Below are 17604 nucleotides of genomic sequence, written 5' to 3'. Positions count from 1 at the left end.
CTCAGCCACTCTTCCCTGACTGTGAAGGAAGATTCCACAACCCCTTTACTGTATCCTTCGTGACTCTAAAGCCAGAGCCCATGCTGCCAAGTTTGGCTGCCTACTTGAGGTGGAACCTGGCCCCCTTCTTGGATTACATTTGAATAAACTTTGATTTGTTGCTTTTTAGGAACAAATAATTCCTTGCGCCTTTTTATAAGTTGTAGGATTAGCTGGGTGGGGTTCTCATTCTGAGGGCATTACTTCCTTTATTCCCATTTCTCCATATCTCTCAGCACAAACCTTAGCTCCTGAGTTAAATTTCCTGGTGTTCTTTTTCTCTTCAAACTGTACTTGTTTGTTTGTTGTTTATTAAGACAGGGTTTCTCTGTGTAGCCTTGGATGTCCTGGACTCACTTTGTAGACCAGGCTGGCCTTGAACTCACAGTGGACCGCCTGCCTTTGCCTCCCAAGTGCTGGGATTAAAGGTGTGCGCCACCAATGCCCAGCTAAATATTTATTTATTAGGTATACAATATTCTTGCTGCATGTATCCCTGCCAGAAAAGGGTACCAGATCTCATTATAGATGGCTGTGAGCCACCATGTGGTTGCTGGGAATTGAACTCAGGACCTCTGGAAGAGCAGACAGTGCTCTTAACCTCCGAGCCATCTCTCCAGCCCTTGTGTTTTTTATTTTTTTGTTTTTTAATGATTATTTTTCTATTTTATGTACATTGGTATTTTACTTGCTCATATGTGTGTATAAGGGTGTTGGATCCCCTGGAACTGCAATTACAGACAGTTGTGAGCTGCCATGTGATTGCTGGGAATTGAACCCAGGTCATTTCCACAGAGCAGTCAGTGCTCTTAATCACCGAGCCATCGTTCCAGCGCCCATTTTGTGTTTGTTTTGTTTTTAAGTATTTTATTATTTTTAAATATGGGTAAGTGTGCATGTGAGCGCAGATACCTGCTGAAGACAGAAGTATTAGAGCCTCTGAAGCTGGAGTCCTAGGCTGTGGCGAGCTGCCTGGCATGGGTGCCGGGGGCTGCACTCCTGTCTTCTGCAAAAGCAGTGCATGGTTTTAACCATAGAGCTCTCTCTCCAGACCTGTTGTTGCTGCTGCTGCTGCTGCTGCTGTCAGCCTTGTTCTTTGCCAAATAGCGCAAGAATAGTCTCTCGCCCAGTTGCTGATTCTGTTCCCGTATGAAGCCTCCGAGCTGGGCCTGTAATAGTCTGCACTGCTTTCAGCACTCCCGGCAGTCAGGCATGATGCTGGAGCAGGAGCTGAGTGCTGTGGGCCTTTGAAACCGCAGTGGCCCCTCCTCCAACAAGGCAAGCAGCTCCTCTAACTAGAGGCCAAGCCTTCGGGTATAGGACCCTGCGGGGGTCACTCTCATTCCCACCACCACAGCAAGCCCTCAACTGTGTTTATCCAAGAGAAATGAAAATGTGACCGCCCAAGCACGTGTGTGTGGCTGTGAGGGTACTCGATTGTCAGCGTTGGTTGGTCTGGAAGTGGCGGTGCACATTACATGGTGCTTTAGGAGGGGGCATGTTGGGGAGTGAACCTCAGAGCCTTGCGCCTGTGAGTTAAGCATACACCACTGAGTGACACCCCGAGGGAGCTCCACTGTGGCAGTAGCCTTGAGTTTTTCCCACTTTGTTAGCAGCATTTCTAACAGTGTCTGTGTCGTTGGGTTCTCTAATGTTCAGTAGTGTGCATCCTTTTCACGTGCTTGTGTGCCCTTTTGTACACCTACGCTGTGTCTGCTCACTTTGGGTCCTTGTATTCTCCTTCATGTTTATAAAGTGAAATACCTCAGAGTGGCTTGTAGCCTGTGAGAGTCCCCCAAGCCACTCTGGGACTCTTGAGATTAGATCAGTTTTCATAGTGGTAAGTAAAGTACTCCTACTATGTACGTGCAGATGCAAAGGCCAACCTCACCTATGTCAGTAAGAAAACTTAAAGTTTGACAGGGATTTTTTATTGTGTTTTGTTGTGTTTTTGAGACAATCTCACTATGTAGATGAGGTTGTCCTCAAACTCACAGAGATCTGCCTGCCTTTGTCGGGGTCATTGGGATGTGGCTGTGATGGGGGTTTTTCTTTTGTTTTGTTTGTTGATTTTGGTTTTTCCCAGACAGAAACAGAGTTTCTCTGTTTAGCCTTGGCTGTCCTGGACTCGCTTTGTAGACCAGAACTCATAAAGATCTGCTACCTGCCTTTGCCTCCCGAGGGCTGGATTAAAGGCATGCGCTACCACACCTCACTCTTTTGTTTTAATATAAATTTACAGAGGTGTAGTTTTTTTCCTCTTTTTTTTTTTTTTTTTTTTTGTGTGTGTGTGGGGGGGGGGGTGTTTGCCTCTTTTGAGGGTTTTTGCTTTTGTTTTTTGTTTTTTGTTTTTTTTCAAGACAGGGTTTCTCTGTTTAGCCTTGGCTGCCCTAGACTTACTGTGTAGACCAGGCTGGCCTCAAACTTACAGCGATCCACCTACCTCTGTCTCCCAAGTGCTGGTGTGCACCACTACTTCTGGCCCAAAAGGTTTAGGTAATTTTTGTTTTGTTTTTTGAGACAAGGTTTCTTTGTTTAGCCTTGGCTATCTTGGACTCTGTGTAAACCAGGCTGGCCTTGAATTCACAGAGATCCACCTGCCTCTGCTTCCCAAGTGCTGGGGTTAAAGGTGTGCGCCACCACGCCCAGCTCAAAAGGTTTACGTAATTTTTGTTTTGGTTTGGTTTTTTTGTTTTTTCAAGACAGTTTCTTTGTCTAGCCTTGGCTGTCTTAGACTCACTTTGTAGACCAGGCTGGCCTTGAACTCAGAGATCCTCCTGCCTCTGCCTCTCCAGTGCCATAAAATGTTCCCACTCTTAGTCCATATTCCAAGTTGTATAAGCCTCACCTTGGTTCAGTCCTTAAGTATTTGTCACTCTAGTGAAACCATTCATTGCGCACAACTTTTACATAGTATGGTAACCTTCAGGCTAGACAATACCTAGACGGCGCCTGGCTCTGAGGTGCAGCTAGTGAAGCACAGAGCCAGGCCAGATTGGGAAGGCTACGAGCTGGTGGTTTATAAACAGTAGTCTGGGGACTGGAGAGCTGGCCCGGCAGTTGCATGCTTGCCACTCTTGCAGAAGAGCCAGGGTCAGTTCTGGGCCCACATGGGAGCTTACAGCCATTTGTAACTCCAGTTCCAGGAGATCCGGTGCCCTCTTCAGGCCTCCACAGGCACCAGACACACAGATAGTACGCCCATATAAACACATGTAGACAAAAGTCTCATACATTGAAAAGTAAGTAACATTTTTTAAAAAGAGAAGTCAGTCTGTTGGTATTCAGCTCTGTTCTCCCAAATGAGAATTAGGCTTCTGGGCATGTCTGCTCTCCAGTGCTCAGTGGCCTGTCTAGCTGACTTCTGTAAGGTTACAGCAGAATTCCTGGGCAGAAGCCCATTCAGACCAACCGGTGAGCAGTCTCAGTGCTGCTGCAGGGGTGGACTTCACACCATCTAGTGGAGACGTGGTAAGGACTGCAGAGCATCTGGAAGGCCCTGCTGCCTCCTATGCACCACACCAGATCTAGAGCAGAGAGTCGGCATAGGCGCTGCCTGCCACGCTGCCTCACATGCATCTGCACAGAAGAAACAATGCCAAGCTTCCCCCAGCATTTAAAAATATAGACACATGCTGACATTTTTTATTTTTAAATAGACAATTGAAATTTCTCAGTAAAAATCACCTGCAGGGGCAAAAACAAGTGCTTTGTTTGGAAAGTGACACTGCACAACTGCCTTCCCTGTTCTGACAGGTGCATTGCCTTGGTGGTGATCGCGCAGCTGATGATAGCCAATCCGAACAACATATCCCAAGCTTACAGTCTGCCCAGTTCTGGACCTAACAGACACATGCATTTGCTTATGCACACGGCCACAGTATACTCGCTCCTGCTAGTGTCTGCACATGTTTTTGTAGGTGGATCTTGGCCATTGGACATGGGGACTGTGGCCAGAGGGCAGCTGCCTCCTACCATCTGCTAGCTTCCTTGATTGTTACTAAGAGATCTGCCATGTTCATGTATTTGTGTTACTGACGCAGTTTTAAGTCTGCTGCTATTAATCACACAGGTTCACTTTTTTTTCTTTCTAAGTTGTTTATGTGCAAGAGTAGCAGAGATCAGCCCAGAGTGTATATGTATTCAGGAAAAAAATGAAGGAATACATTTGGTGACTACTTCTGGTACAAGGTTCTTGAGGTATAGGGTAGGGGAGACAGGATAGCATATAGCCCAGGCTTTTTCCTGAGTGCTGGAATGAAAGGTCTGCTCTGTCATACCCACCCAGAGCCATTGTACGCTCTTTAAAGAACATATTCTTTATTTACATATAGTCCCATTTTACTATAAATATTTCTCATGTTAAATATATCTACCAAAGGATAAAAATTAATAAAGAATTGCTGATTAAGATTTCCTTTGAAAGATAGCCCTCTGAAATCCAGAAATAGCTGGACATGGTGGCCCACACCTTTTATCGAGCACACAAGAGGCAAAAGCAGGTGCACTTCTCTTGAGTTTGAGGCAAGCTGTGTCTATATGCAATGAGTTCCAGGCCAGCCAAAGCAAAATAGTGAAAACCTTAAAAAAAGGAAAAAAAAAAAAAAAAGAAAGAAAGAAAGAAAGCCAGACATTGGTGGCACACACCTTTAATCCCAGTACTTGGGATGGGTAGCAGATCTCTGTGAGTTTGAGGCCACCCTGATCTACAGAATGAGTCTAGAACAGCCAGCGCTGTTAAAGAAATTCTGTCCCCCAAAAAACAAGAAAGAGGCCAGGTGTGGTGGCACACACCTTTAATCCCAGCTCTCGGGAGGCAGAGGCAGGTGTATTGCTGTGAGTTCGAGGCCAGCCAAGGCTACACAGAGAAGAAACCTGTCTCTTTAAAAAAAAAAAGCCAAGAAGAAAAGAGAAAGAAATTAAGTTTGTTTTGTTTTTCGAGACAGCGTTTCTCTGTGTAGCCTTGGCTGACCTGGACTCACTTTGTAGACCAGGCTGGCCTCCAACTCACAGAGATTCACCTGCCTCTGCCTCTTGAGTGCTGGTAGTAAAGGCATGTGCCACCATGCCCAGCTAAGAAATTAAGTTTGTAGAAGACAGAACACATATGTATGTGGATCTCAGGATGGTCAATAGGAGTAGGCTCTGGGGATCAAATTCAAGTCATCAGGTTGAGTGGCCAGAGTGCTTACCTGCTAAGCCATCACTGGCATGAGATTTCTTTTTTTTTTTTTTTTTAATTACAGAAGTAATGTTTACTTACAGTAGAGCAGTTAGAAGGTAGGGCTAAGAATGTAGCTTGACAATAGTGTACCTGTCTAGTCTATACAAAGCCCTCAGGTGAGAAGAGAGTTCTCATTTCCCCACAGTCCCAGCAATAACGGTATGTGCGCTCTAGGGGCTGGAGAGATGGCTCAGCATTTAGGAGCACTGTCTGTTCTTCCAGAGGTCCTGAGTTCAATTCCTAGCAACCACATGGTGGCTCACAGCCATCTATAATATGATCTGATACTCTCTTCTGGAGTGTAGGAAAAAACATGATATATATATTAAATAAATAAAATTTAAAAGAAAAGGAAGTTTACCTCTATAAATGGGGCTCATGCACTCTTGGTCATTTGTCCAGTGCTTGCAGTGTATCTCCTCTGGCTATACTGTATCCTCACTTTTCCTCCATTTGTTTGTTCCCCCTTTCCCTTCCACACACATATTCTTAACTTTTTTCTGCCCATATAAGTGATGAGAGATTAGACAATTGGGTTGGTTTTTTGCAAACACTCATCTACTAACTGGGTAATATATATATTATTACTACATATAATAATATATAATCATATACTTGATTCTTTTTTGCACTTCCTGGCTTTCTATAATGAGGTTTTGTTTCATTTTAATTATATAAACAGGGTTGAGAAGTGCATGGAGAATTTACCCTCGACAATTGGGAGGTGTTGGCATCTATCCTCGATGCCTGGATGCATCGTTGTTTCCTAAAGCTCCAGCCTCACATAACCTGCATGTGAATCCTTAAATACTTCAGGAATGGAAAAACTTATTTATCATAGTTGTGTTTGCAGGAAAGCAATTGAGTATATTAGTATGCTGTTACTCTGTCTTAGGTTGATTTTAATATAGGCTTAAGCAGTTAAGATATTTAAAGATGAAACTTGCCTTTTTTCTAAGTACTAAGTGATTATTTCTACTTAACTACATAAAGGAAAACATTATTTGTTAGCAAAAATGCTCAACTGGAATATCTGTTTCAGACCGAATATAGTCTTGAATTATGTACGATTACACGGATCAATCGATGAAGCTTGTTTAAAGTCTTAAGAGCCCTCTACTAGACTGTGCAGAGAACCTATTGAGATTTTTTTGGTTTTGCTTTTGTTTTGAGACAGGGTTTCTTGGTAGCCTTGGCTGTCCTGGACTTGTTTTGTAGACCAGGCCGGCCTCGAACTGGCAGTGATCCGCTTGCCTCTGCCTCCTGAGTGCTGGGATTACAGGTGTGCACCACCAGGCCTGGCTTTACATAGAAATTTTTCTTTTTTCTTCGAGTGGTGCATGTACAGATGAGACACTGAGCATTCTGCACTGAGCAGTTCCCTTCAGTAGTCCTGGGATTTGGTTTATGATTTGTGAGCAAAGTATAAAAGCTCAATAGTAGTTTGGTTGATTAGATAAATTAAGGTAGCTTAATTTATCACTTTTTTTTTTTTAAAGACACAGTTTCTCTGTGTAGCCCCTGCTGTCCTAGTCTCACTTTGTAGACCAGACTGGCCTTGAACTCACAGCGATCTGCCTGCCTCTGCCTCCCGAGTGCTGGGATTAAAGGCGTGCGCCACCACACCTGGCTGCCATATCACACTTTTTTAAGGACCAGAAATAATCCTGAAGTGGTTTGGAGAGGACCACTTTGGGATAGACTCAACAGAAATCTGGTAACATTTGTGTTTCCCATCAATTTCTACCTTCGCACGAGTCCAAGGAAATGTCCAGGCCCCTGCCGCAGGTCCCCCAAGGCTCTCTTGTGGCCTTTGCCCTGACTCTGGGGACTCTGGCTTCTCTGCTCTAATTGGTGCTCAGATAATTCCTGTGCCTAGTTTCTCCATGACATCCGTAGGAGGTGGGATCCAGAATGCCCATGGACACTAATCTGAGGATATATTGCAAGATGCTGTAACACATGCCCTGTTGTGACTTAAACCCTATCGGGGTATTTTATAATCCTTTTTATACTGTACTGTTTAAGGAGTGGAGACACAAAATGTCTCTACATGTTCAGGGGGACACAAAGAATATTTTTCATCTATGGGTGGTGAATCCAGGGGTACAGAACCTGCAGACTGTGAGTAGGCCTGGGGCTCTAGGCAGCAGCTCTGGTCAAGGAAGAGCTTTGTTGACCCACTGGCCTAGCCCTGCCCTGCTCACCCCTGTAGGACTGTGTACACAGAGGGAGAGGTAAGCGGGGCTGTTGCTGGCTTAGGGCTTTCCTGGCAGAGGCCCAGTGACCTGTGAGAGCAGACACGGGCTGGTGGCTGCTTCCCATGCTGTCAGTAAGTGCTGGGCTGCACATCCCAGCTGCTGCCTTCCCACTGTTGGGCTCTTGGTGTCTTTTCTTACTGGACTTTTGTTTCCCTAGGAAACTGCACCTGGGGCATGAACTGTAGGTTTATACACCCTGGAGTGAATGACAAGGGCAACTACTCCCTCATCACCAAAGCTGAACCTTTTCCACCCAACGGTGCCCCGCCTCTTGGACCTCACCCTCTGATGCCTGCCAACCCTTGGGTGCGTGAGCTCTTTAGTTGCCACCAGATGGGAGTTTTGTCTACCTGAGTTCTTTCTAAATCTTGGGCTGAAGACAAACTAGTGTTCCTTGTGGAAAAGGCATCTTTCCTGAGGGTCAAGGAACACCTATTCAGGGCTTCTTGTGTTTGTGTAGAAGTACCTTGGATGTTCCAGGCTTGTGGGTGGTTGGGCAGGAGAACCAGTTGTGTGGCTAGCTGGCTTGTCTTTTAAATGTTTTGCTGTTTCCTTATAGGTTTTAAAGTGCTTTTTCAATATTTCCTTCCCATTTTTTAATAGGGTGGGCCAGTAGTGGATGAGATTTTGCCTCCACCCCCTCCAGAACCCCCAACGGAGAGTGCCTGGGAACGTGGACTCAGACATGCAAAGGAGGTAAGAGTTCAGTGTGCTCTGGGAGGAAAAGCAGCAGCTGTGGTTCCTCTAGTGGGCCTGACAGAACTTTGATCCAGAGAGGATGTAAACTCGGGGAAGCCTCAGAAGCTATGAGAGCATTTCTGGGCTTCCTTTTTAATAAGAGTGAGACATAATATTTACCCACCTCTGCGTGGCAAGCTCAGTCACAGACAAATCTCAGTAGACCAGAGAGACCCTCCCTGGATGCAGACTTAACATTTTTAAGTGGCATGGGCAGCCCAAATGATGAATTCTCTGGCCACCACCCCAGGCAGAGACCTACTGTCTGCTCCACTGAGACCCAGTGTCTGTTCTTGCTAGCTCTCTCAGGCTTCCCTTTGCCTGCCCACTGTGGCTCCTAATACCCACCTTCCACCAGTGTGTCTGTTGACACCCAGCCTGTTTTCTCTTCAGGGAGACTGAAATAAAGGTTGCCTACATGCCTTCTGGGACCCCCTGTGCTGGATTAAATGCTCACAATGCAAATGAGTCACAGCAGACCAGCCGACCTCCTGTAAAGCCTGCAGGAGAAGGCTGGGGTCCTGTGTTTGCCCACACCCTTTGTCACTGGTGTTGCTGGTCTCGGGTTCCCTGTGTTCCTTCCAGTGGCTTTGGAGGTCCTCATTTCACACTGATGTGTGTCTTTGCTGCTAGGTTTTAAAAAAAGCAACCATTCGGAAAGAGCAGGAACCCGACTTTGAAGAAAAAAGGTTCACAGTAACCATCGGTGAAGACGACCGCGAGTTTGACAAGGAAAATGAAGTCTTCCGAGATTGGAATTCTCGGGTCCCAAGAGACGTTAGAGACACAACGTAAGGGATCCTCTGCTTGCCCTGACCTATTCATGCCCTGTCAGGAATACCGCATGCAGGTCCCCGGGGCACTATCTCCACACTCTGGCTTCTGTGGAGGCTGCCTCTGGGGTGGACTCAAGTCCCTACAGGCTCGGCGTTAAGTCTATGCCCTTGACCCCTCTCCTCAGCTATTCAGGCAATGGCATTTAAAAAAAATGATTTATTCATAGCCAGGTGTGGTGGCGCGCACCTTTAATCCCAGCACTCGGGAGGCAGAGGCAGGCGGATTGCTGTGAGCTCGAGGCCAGCCTGATCTACAAAGGGAGTCCAGGACAGCCAAGGCTACACAGAGAAACCCTGTCTAAAAAAAAAAAAAAGAGAGAGAGAGAGAGAGAGAAAGAAAAAAAAGAAAAAAGATTTATTTGTGTTATATGTGTATGAATCCATGGAGACCAAAAAAGGGCCTTGGATCTAGGAACTGGACTTTGAGGCTGATGTGAGTCACCCAGCACGGGAGCTGAGAACCCATCTTGTGTCCTCTGAAGAGCAGCAAGCAAGTGCTCTTAATCATCAAGCCATCTCTTCAGTCCCCTCCTCAGACATTAATGCTGGTCTTTAAAAATTCTCAAAAGAGCTGGGAGTGGTGGCGCACTCCTTTAATCCCAGCACCGGGGAGGCAGAAGCAGATGGATCTAAGAGTTCGAGGCCAGCCTGGTCTACAGAGAGGTCCAGGACAGCCAGGGCTACACTGAAAAACCCTATCTTGAAAAAAGGAACAAAAACCCTCGTGAAGGCGTGAAGGAGTTGTGTGGTGCTAAGGACTAACGTCATCCAGGGGAGCGGTGTGGCCTTGAAGGTGCTACTTTTCTGCTTCTTCATCAGGGGCTCCCAGCTTTACCGGGAAGAATGGGTCACAGTTCTGCCTGCTGAGGACGCAGGCTTGGGGCTTAGGACCTGGAGGTGCTGTGATCCTGTTGAATCACTGTCTTAGTCTTAGAGAAACACTTCTCTACCATCTTTATCTCTGTAGTTTCTGGCTACTTGCTGATAAAAGGATGAAAAGAATAAGTAGTGTTCCAGCATCATTGCTTGAGCTGCAGCTGCCCAGCTCCTACCCTCCACTCAGGCACGCACACAAGCACACATTCCCACACTCTGTGTCCATGCTTCCCAGGTAGGAATCAGCTAGGAAGGTGATGTGGTGTGTGGACAAGCTTTGCAGTCTGTGGTTTGCATCACCAATTCAGAAATGAGAATTCCAAAAGTAAGCAGCTTATAAATTTGATTGTTAGGGTGTTACAATTACTCTTTTAGTTCATTGCACACCTTCCCTAGTTTCTGAACTTTCTCACCAGTGTAGTGCAGGACTTTGAGGTGAGAGTAGCCAGGTATCCACACGGTTCAGTGGGACACTGAAAGATGCCATCTAATGAGTGTCCTGACCTGCTTTGCTCTTGCACCAAATAAAAGCACACAGAAGCGCAGAGCTCTTCCCGGTGCTCTTGAGCTTCAGAAGATGTCATCTTGGTTGTGGAGTTTCCTGGGCTGGGCTTGTGTCAGCACTATTGCTCTTGATTTTCACTGGGGATATGCTGATGAGCCCGTGCAGGATGAGCCTGTGTAGAGATGGGGAGTGCTATTGTGTCCTCTCACTGAGTGCTGCACTGGGGTGAGGTCTGCACTCCTGGCTGAGTGTGTGCCGTTCCCGAGTACCTTCCCTCTGCTGTTGTAATGGGCTCTGTGTACACGGCCTCTTACTAGCTGGGTAGCTGGGAGGATAAGGCTTCCGTGTTAGGCTTTGTCCTTCTGCCTTACTGAGGTGGGTGGGAGGGTGGTTGTGTGAATTGGCTGTCGTGGGCTGTTGAGGTATAGTGTCACAGGATGGCAACTGGAGATAAGTTTGCCTCTCTGGGCTCCTCATTGGCAAGTGGTCATGAGACCCACCGTGTCCTAATGTTCAGAGAATTCCTCAATGTTTCTCTCCAGCTTTGGTTTTAAAAGTGCTGCTGCTGCTCCTGTTGGTGGTAATGGTGTGCGTGTGTGTGTGTGTGTGTGTGTGTGTGTGTGTGTGTGTGTGTGTGTACATGCATATGATATATGGTGTGTGAGCAGGAGTGCCATAGCACACGTGTGGTCAGAGGACAGCTTTGTGGGATTATGGTTTCGTGGGACCAAACTCAAATCATCAGGCTTGTGCAGCATATGTCTCACCATCTGAGCCATCCCACAGTCCTTAAAGTGCTTTTTAGAATATGTTTTTAGTCTCATTGAGAAAATACCACTTCCTATTTTGTTGAGTGTTTTCTCCAGAAATGGATACAGAAGATTTGTCTTTGTCTTCACCTGTGGATAATCCCAGGCTTTTTCTCCCCAGATTGACTGATAAGTGGGTGATAGTGGGTATCCTACTGCTGACAACCTGTGCTCTTAGCTGTAGACACCACATGGTCGTGGTGTAGTCTCATCTTGTGGGTTGGCTTCTGTATGTCTTTTATATAGAGTTCTGCAGTAGCCTTCTTAAATGATGAGATTTCCTTCCTTTTGGCCCTTTTTTCAGACTTGAGCCTTATGCAGATCCTTATTATGACTATGAGATAGAGCGTTTTTGGCGTGGTGGACAGTACGAGAATTTCAGGGTGCAGTACACAGAAGCAGAGCCGTACCCTAACTACCGCGTAAGTATGGTCCCCATGGTAACGCTTTCCTCTTCCTTTAGATGGAGGCTAGCCTCAAATCCATACTCCTCCTGCCTCAGCTGTACAAACAGTGGTGTATGCTTCCTCTCCCGTTAGCTATAACCCTTCCTGTGGTATATTTCCTGTGAGCTTATTCAGTTAGCAAAATGTACTGAGCCACAGTCCTGAATTTGAGTCCAGATTGGTCGTGTCGTAAGCCACTGGCTACATTTGTGATAGTCTGATGTCTGGTGGGCTTTCTTGGAATCATTGTTCTTGCCATGGTTTTGTCAGGTTAGATTTGCTGGAAAGGTTGTCAATGGCAGTTTTCAAGAGACTGTGTCACCCTCGTGCGTGTGTCACTCTTGAAAGCCTCCTGAGCAATATCCTCACTTGTAGCACCATTCTTGCCCATCTGGCATGCTGGTTAAGAATGTGCCTCTGGCTGGCCATGCCATGTTCGGCAGGTGAAGGCTCCCATGACCTTAATGTGTATAAAGATCTATGTGCTCCAGACTGCCTGTTCCATCTTCAGTCTCAGCAGCTTAGAAAGTCAGCTGTAGGAAAGGTGTTATCCATCCCTGAGCTATCACAGCACAAGAGGGAGGTGGCAGCTCCAGGAGCCCATAGGTGGTGAGCTGTGTAGACTCCTCTGTACCCCAGAACCATGGCCCTTCAGCTTCCTTCCTTCTGAGGTGGCTTGCAGAGGCAGGCACCTGTTACCTCTTCTGTCCAGTGAGCAGCTGGTAGACATGGCATCTCCTGAGGTCTCTAGGCCTGGAGCCTATCGGCTGTGCTCTGCTTGAGCTTCTCTTTGTTTTTTTGAGACAGTTTCTCTGTGTGGCCTTGGCTGTCCTGGATTCCTTTGTAGACCAGGGTGGCCTCGAACTCACAGAGATCTGCCTGCCTCTGCCTCCTGAGTGCTGGGCTTATAGCCATGTGCCACCACACCTGGCTCTTGAGCTTCTTCTTAAGTTTTAGTGTTGACGATTAAAGCAGGAAAACAAGGCAGTGGGGTGCGGGGTTGCAGTAAATGGGGCACATACTTCCTTCCAGACACTGATTCATGAAACACTTTGTGTGGGCCACCCACATGGACAGTCATTGAGACTCCATCCTAAGAATGAGCTAGGTCACCCATGGGAAGGCCTGTGGTACGGACTCAATACCAGGCAGTATTGACAGAGTTCTGGATTTATTGTTTGGGGTAACTTCACTCTTAAGTTGTATGCATGTTTTTTAAAAAACATGTACCGTGTGTGTATGTGTCTATGGATTTTGTGGGAATTAAGCCTAAGTACCTGAGACTCTGAACATACTAGGTCAGTGACTTTGAAACAGGCTCTCAGTTGACCCAGGCTTGCCTTGAACTGAGACCCTTCTGCTTAGTCTCCTGTGCCCGCCTTTGCCATTGGACACAACTAACGTGCTTTAAGGAGTTACTTGAGAGCAACCCTCCTACCTGGTCCCTGTTTTCTCTACACTTCTACCAAATAGTGTGTAATTTGGCATCTATATTTGGCTTTTTAACCCAGGAACGGGAGAGGGAACGAGAGCGAGAAAACAGACAACGAGAGCGGGAGAGGGAACGCGAGCGTGACCGAGAGCGCGAGCGCAGGCAGAGGGAGCGGGAGCGCGAACGGGAGCGCGAGCGGGACAAAGAGCGGCAGCGGAGGAAGGAGGAGTGGGAGAGAGAAAGAGCCAAGCGAGATGAGAAGGACCGGCAGCACCGGGACCGCGACAGGGACAAAGACCGGGAGAAGGACAAGGAGAAGCCAAAGCCCCGGTCCCCGCAGCCACCAAGGTAGACCACCATCTCAAGTCCCATTTATCGGCTCGCCTTGCCGTATGGCCTCTGTAAGCTCTTGAGGCAGCAGCTCCTTGCTTCCTTGAACCAGCCTGCCTGTGTAGGACATAGGGTGGGTGTGCAGCCGTTCACTGGGGTCATCTGTGTCTGGTTTCTTCCTCTTAGATTGTATCTGCAGAAGACACTGTGGCTGTGCCTCAGTTGCTTTTTCTGTCTGTCGGTAGACATTGAGCTGTCACTTTTTGACCGTTGAAGGTCTGAACTTTTGTGTGCATATTTGTGTTTGAATGTGGATTTCCCTTATGTTACCTGTGGGAGGAGTGGCTGGGTCATCTAGTCTGTTTGAGGACCTACCAGACCATTTTCTTTATTTCTCTCTCTCTCTCTCTCTCTCTCTCTCTCTCTCTCTCTCTCTCTCTCTCTCTCTCTCTCTCTCTCTCTCTCTCTTTGAGACAAGGTTTCTCTGTGTAGCCTTGGCTATCCTGAACTTGCTTTGTAGATCAGGCTGGCCTTGAACTCAGTGATCCACCTGCCTCTGCCTCTCGAGTGCTGGGATTAAAAGGCATGTGCCACCACACCTGGCTTTCTTTTTTTCTTCTTTCTTTCTTTCTCTCTCTTTTTTTTTTTTAAAGATTTATTTATTATTATGTATACAGGCCAAAAGAGGGCATCAGATCATGTTATAGATGGTTATGAACCACTGTGTGGTTACTGGGAATTGAACTCAGGACCTCCGTAAGAGAGTCAGTGCTCTTAACCTCTGAGCCATCTCTTGCCTGCCTGCCTGCTTCCTTCCTTTCTTTTTTCTTTTTTTAAGATTTATTTAAATTTTTATTATGTATACAGTGTTCTGCCTGCATGTACACCTGCAGGCCAGAAGAGGGCATCATTCACATTACAGACCGTTGTGAGCCAGCATGTGGTTCCTGGGAATTGAACTCAGGACCTCTAGAAGAAGAGTCAGTGCGGTTTTTTATTTTTCTAGACAGGGTTTCTCTGCGTTGCTGGGATTAAAGGCCTGCACCACCATGCCCAGCCCTAGTCAGTGCTCTTAACCTCTGAGCCGTCTCTCCACCTCTTTCCCTCTCTCTTTCTTTCTTTCTTTCTTTCTTTCTTTCATTTTTATGTGCATTGGTGTTTTGCCTGCATGTATGTCTATGTGGGAGTGTCAGATCTTGCAGATCTTGGAGTTAGAGACAGCTGTGAGCTGCCATGTGGGCACTGGGATTTGAACCTGGGTCATCACAAGAGCAGTCAGTGCCCTTAACTGCTGAGCCATCTCTCTAGCCTCACCAAACCATTTTCTTTTCTTCTTCTTCTTTTTTTTTTCTTTTTCTTTTTTGTTTTTTGTTTTGTTTTGGTTTTTGGTTTTTGGTTTTTGGTTTTTTTGTTTGTTTGGTTTGTTTTTGTTTGGTTGGTTGGTTTGGTTTTTTGGTTTTTGTGACACAGTTTCTCTGTGTAGCCTTGGCTGTCCTGGACTTGCTTTGTAGACCAGGCTGGCCTCGAACTCACAGAGATCCATCTGCCTCCCAAATGCTGGGATTAAAGGATGCGCCACCGTGCCCAGCTTCCACCAAACCATTTTCTAAAGAAGCCACTTGCTCCGTGTTTTCTAGACCTTGAGCCCACAGTGCTGCCACATCAGGGAGGATCTTCCCCTGCTTGTTCTCTGCAAGGCAGCAGGAGCAGGAGTGGGAATGTGAGACAAAGAGCAGTGTGGAGAGCAGTGTAAATGTCAGAAATGTATTTTAGTGAGGCTTGCCCACCACTTGAAATAATATAAATAACTTTATTTTTATTTTTTATTTCTATGTAGTACAACCTTGAACTTATGATCCTTCCTGCCTCAGTTTCCCAGCTGCTGGGATTCTAGGCATGTGCCACTGTGCCTGGCTACTTTTGTCTTTCTACCCATCTGAGAACATACGGGCTTGGGACTACCTCTGTTGTCATTTGTTACCAGTTCTGTATCTCTGGGTTCACTGGCTCATGAGTGTGATCAAATACATTTTCAGATTCTTAATCAAAGTGGTAGGTTATGGGAAAGCCTTGCTCCAGGTCAGCACTTGCAGTTCAGGACTGAATAGACCTGGAATAGTCAGTTGCTCAGTAATTCCAGCTAAGTGAAGCACACAGGCAGGATGTTGCTCTTTTGTTTTTGGTTGGTTGGTTAGTAGGTTGGTTGGGGTTTTTTTGAGACAGTGTCTCACTATTTGGCTATGGCTGTCCTGGAACTAGGTAGGTAGACCAGGCTGGCCTTGACAGTGATCCGCCTGCCACTGCCTCTAAAGTGCTGGAATTAAAGTCGTGCACCACCATGACCTACCTGTTCTGGGTTTCGTTGATGTCTCTTTAGATTGGCATGTGTTGGCTTTCTGTGTCCTTTAGGACAGGGTAGAAAATGGTAGTAAGAAATATTTATATCCCTGCAATCTTGTAGTATATGTGTGAGTCCAGAAGAGAGGACCAGACAGCAATGTCACCTTGGGAAGAGAGCCAAATCCTAAGAAGTAATGGCAAACCAGAGCAGAGAATACCTAGGACTTTTACTCCTGGGAACTGTCCAGAGGCATGAAGGAATTACTGAGCTCTGGTGTTTTAGCCAGTAAAAGTCATCCATGTGTGGTGGAAAACATTAGCTCCTCACATGATGTGTGGGCACAGCCTATGTACTGTGACCAAATGGGACAGCCCTGGGGAAACCTGTGCAATTTCCTGGGAGATAAACAAAAGTGCATGTTCCTTGGGTGTTGGCAGATTTAGGTAGGCAGGAAGAACTCACATGCTCTAGTTCCCTCTCTGTGTCGTTATTAAATGTCTGACCTCCTGATTTTAGAAGTGACTGGCCACCAATTGCTTTTTATTCTTTGACCCCAGACTTGGCAGCTGTCCAGGTTGGAGTTCCCAGACACGTGGGGTAGCTGCTTTGCTCATCAGCAGCTCATTTCCTTGTGCCACCCTTGGCCTGTGTGCTGCCAGCCTCCGCACTGACTGGGGCAGCACAGCTGACCCTTGCCCTGCAGAGGCTCTGGTAGCGTTTGGTTGTGCTACTGTGATAGAGGGAGATAAGAGGGTGCTGTAGTTGCACAGAAGGTCAAGGTCACAGATCACCTGTGTCTTTTTTTTTTTAACCCCCTCTCTTTAGAAATATTTGTAAATGGTAAATTTGTCCTTGCCAAGCCGCTTCCTGGTGCCCCCATTGGTGCACACTACAGCCCTGAGACAATCAGGCCACACACAGTGGCCTTGAGGGACCTGTGGAGAGGCGCAGCCTTCTGTGGTCTTGTGTTCTGCCTGGATTTCGAGGTCTGATGGGATGTGTCTTGGGAAACAAATATAGAGACGGCCTGTGTCCCTCCTTTTGACTCCAGGTCTGGCCCTTCCCCATCAGAGCGCAACTCAGATGCCAGCTAGCTGGTGTTAGCCTGTCCGCTCAAACGCTTGACTGCCTTGATGCATGAGCTTGGGGTCATAGACGTTCTCTATGGCTACACTTGTCAGCTGTGTAGGCATGTCAGTCTTGTAGCTTTTTCCTCTAAATGTTAAGACCTATGACTAAGTGTGGGGCTTACATTGGATACCCATGTCTAAAGCCATATATTTTCCCATGGTTCCGTGCACATAACCTCTCATTTGACCTTGGTTATGTATAGCCCTGAGGATCAAAAGTCCTGACCCTACCCCTACCCTGCCCCATCCTTGTAGTCCAGGTCACCACCTGTTCCTCACCTGTATGCTGTAGCTCTTTAAACTTCAATATTTTTTTCTTTGTTCTGTATATTTTATGTTTTGATTATTATGTGGCGGGAGGATTTTCTTTTCTGGTCTACTTACTCTATTTGGTGTTCTGTAGGCCTCTTGTATATTTATATGCATCTCTTTCTTTAAATTGAGGAAATTTTCTTCTATGATTTTTAAAAAATATATTTTCTGTGGGCTGGGGCCTGGCTCAGAGGTTAAGAGCACTGGCTGCTCTTCCAAAGGTCCTGAGTTCAATTCCCAGCAACCACATGGTGGCTCACAACCATCTATAATGTGATCTGGTGCCCTCTTCTAGCAGGCAGGCATATATGCAGAGAGAAGACTA

At 46.6% G+C, this 17604-nt stretch overlaps 1 protein-coding gene across 5 annotated transcripts in view; it reads left to right on the top strand.

The window, feature by feature from the left end:
* Positions 1-17604, top strand: part of ZC3H18 (zinc finger CCCH-type containing 18) — a 46874-nt gene that overhangs the window by 15349 nt on the left and 13921 nt on the right. For all 5 annotated transcript variants that reach the window (XM_084755984.1, XM_084755982.1, XM_084755983.1 and 2 more), the window contains 5 exons: positions 7682-7830; positions 8128-8220; positions 8896-9053; positions 11593-11710; positions 13246-13514. In XM_084755984.1, coding sequence (XP_084612110.1) covers positions 7682-7830; positions 8128-8220; positions 8896-9053; positions 11593-11710; positions 13246-13514 — 787 coding nt within the window. The remainder of the gene's footprint in view (positions 1-7681; positions 7831-8127; positions 8221-8895; positions 9054-11592; positions 11711-13245; positions 13515-17604) is intronic.

The sequence above is a fragment of the Acomys minous genome, assembly GCF_964271855.1.
Source record: "Acomys minous genome assembly, chromosome: 14".
Taxonomy (NCBI): domain Eukaryota; kingdom Metazoa; phylum Chordata; class Mammalia; order Rodentia; family Muridae; genus Acomys; species Acomys minous.
The sequence above is the reverse complement of the archived record's forward strand: the minus strand, read 5'-3'. Positions and strand labels throughout refer to the sequence as shown.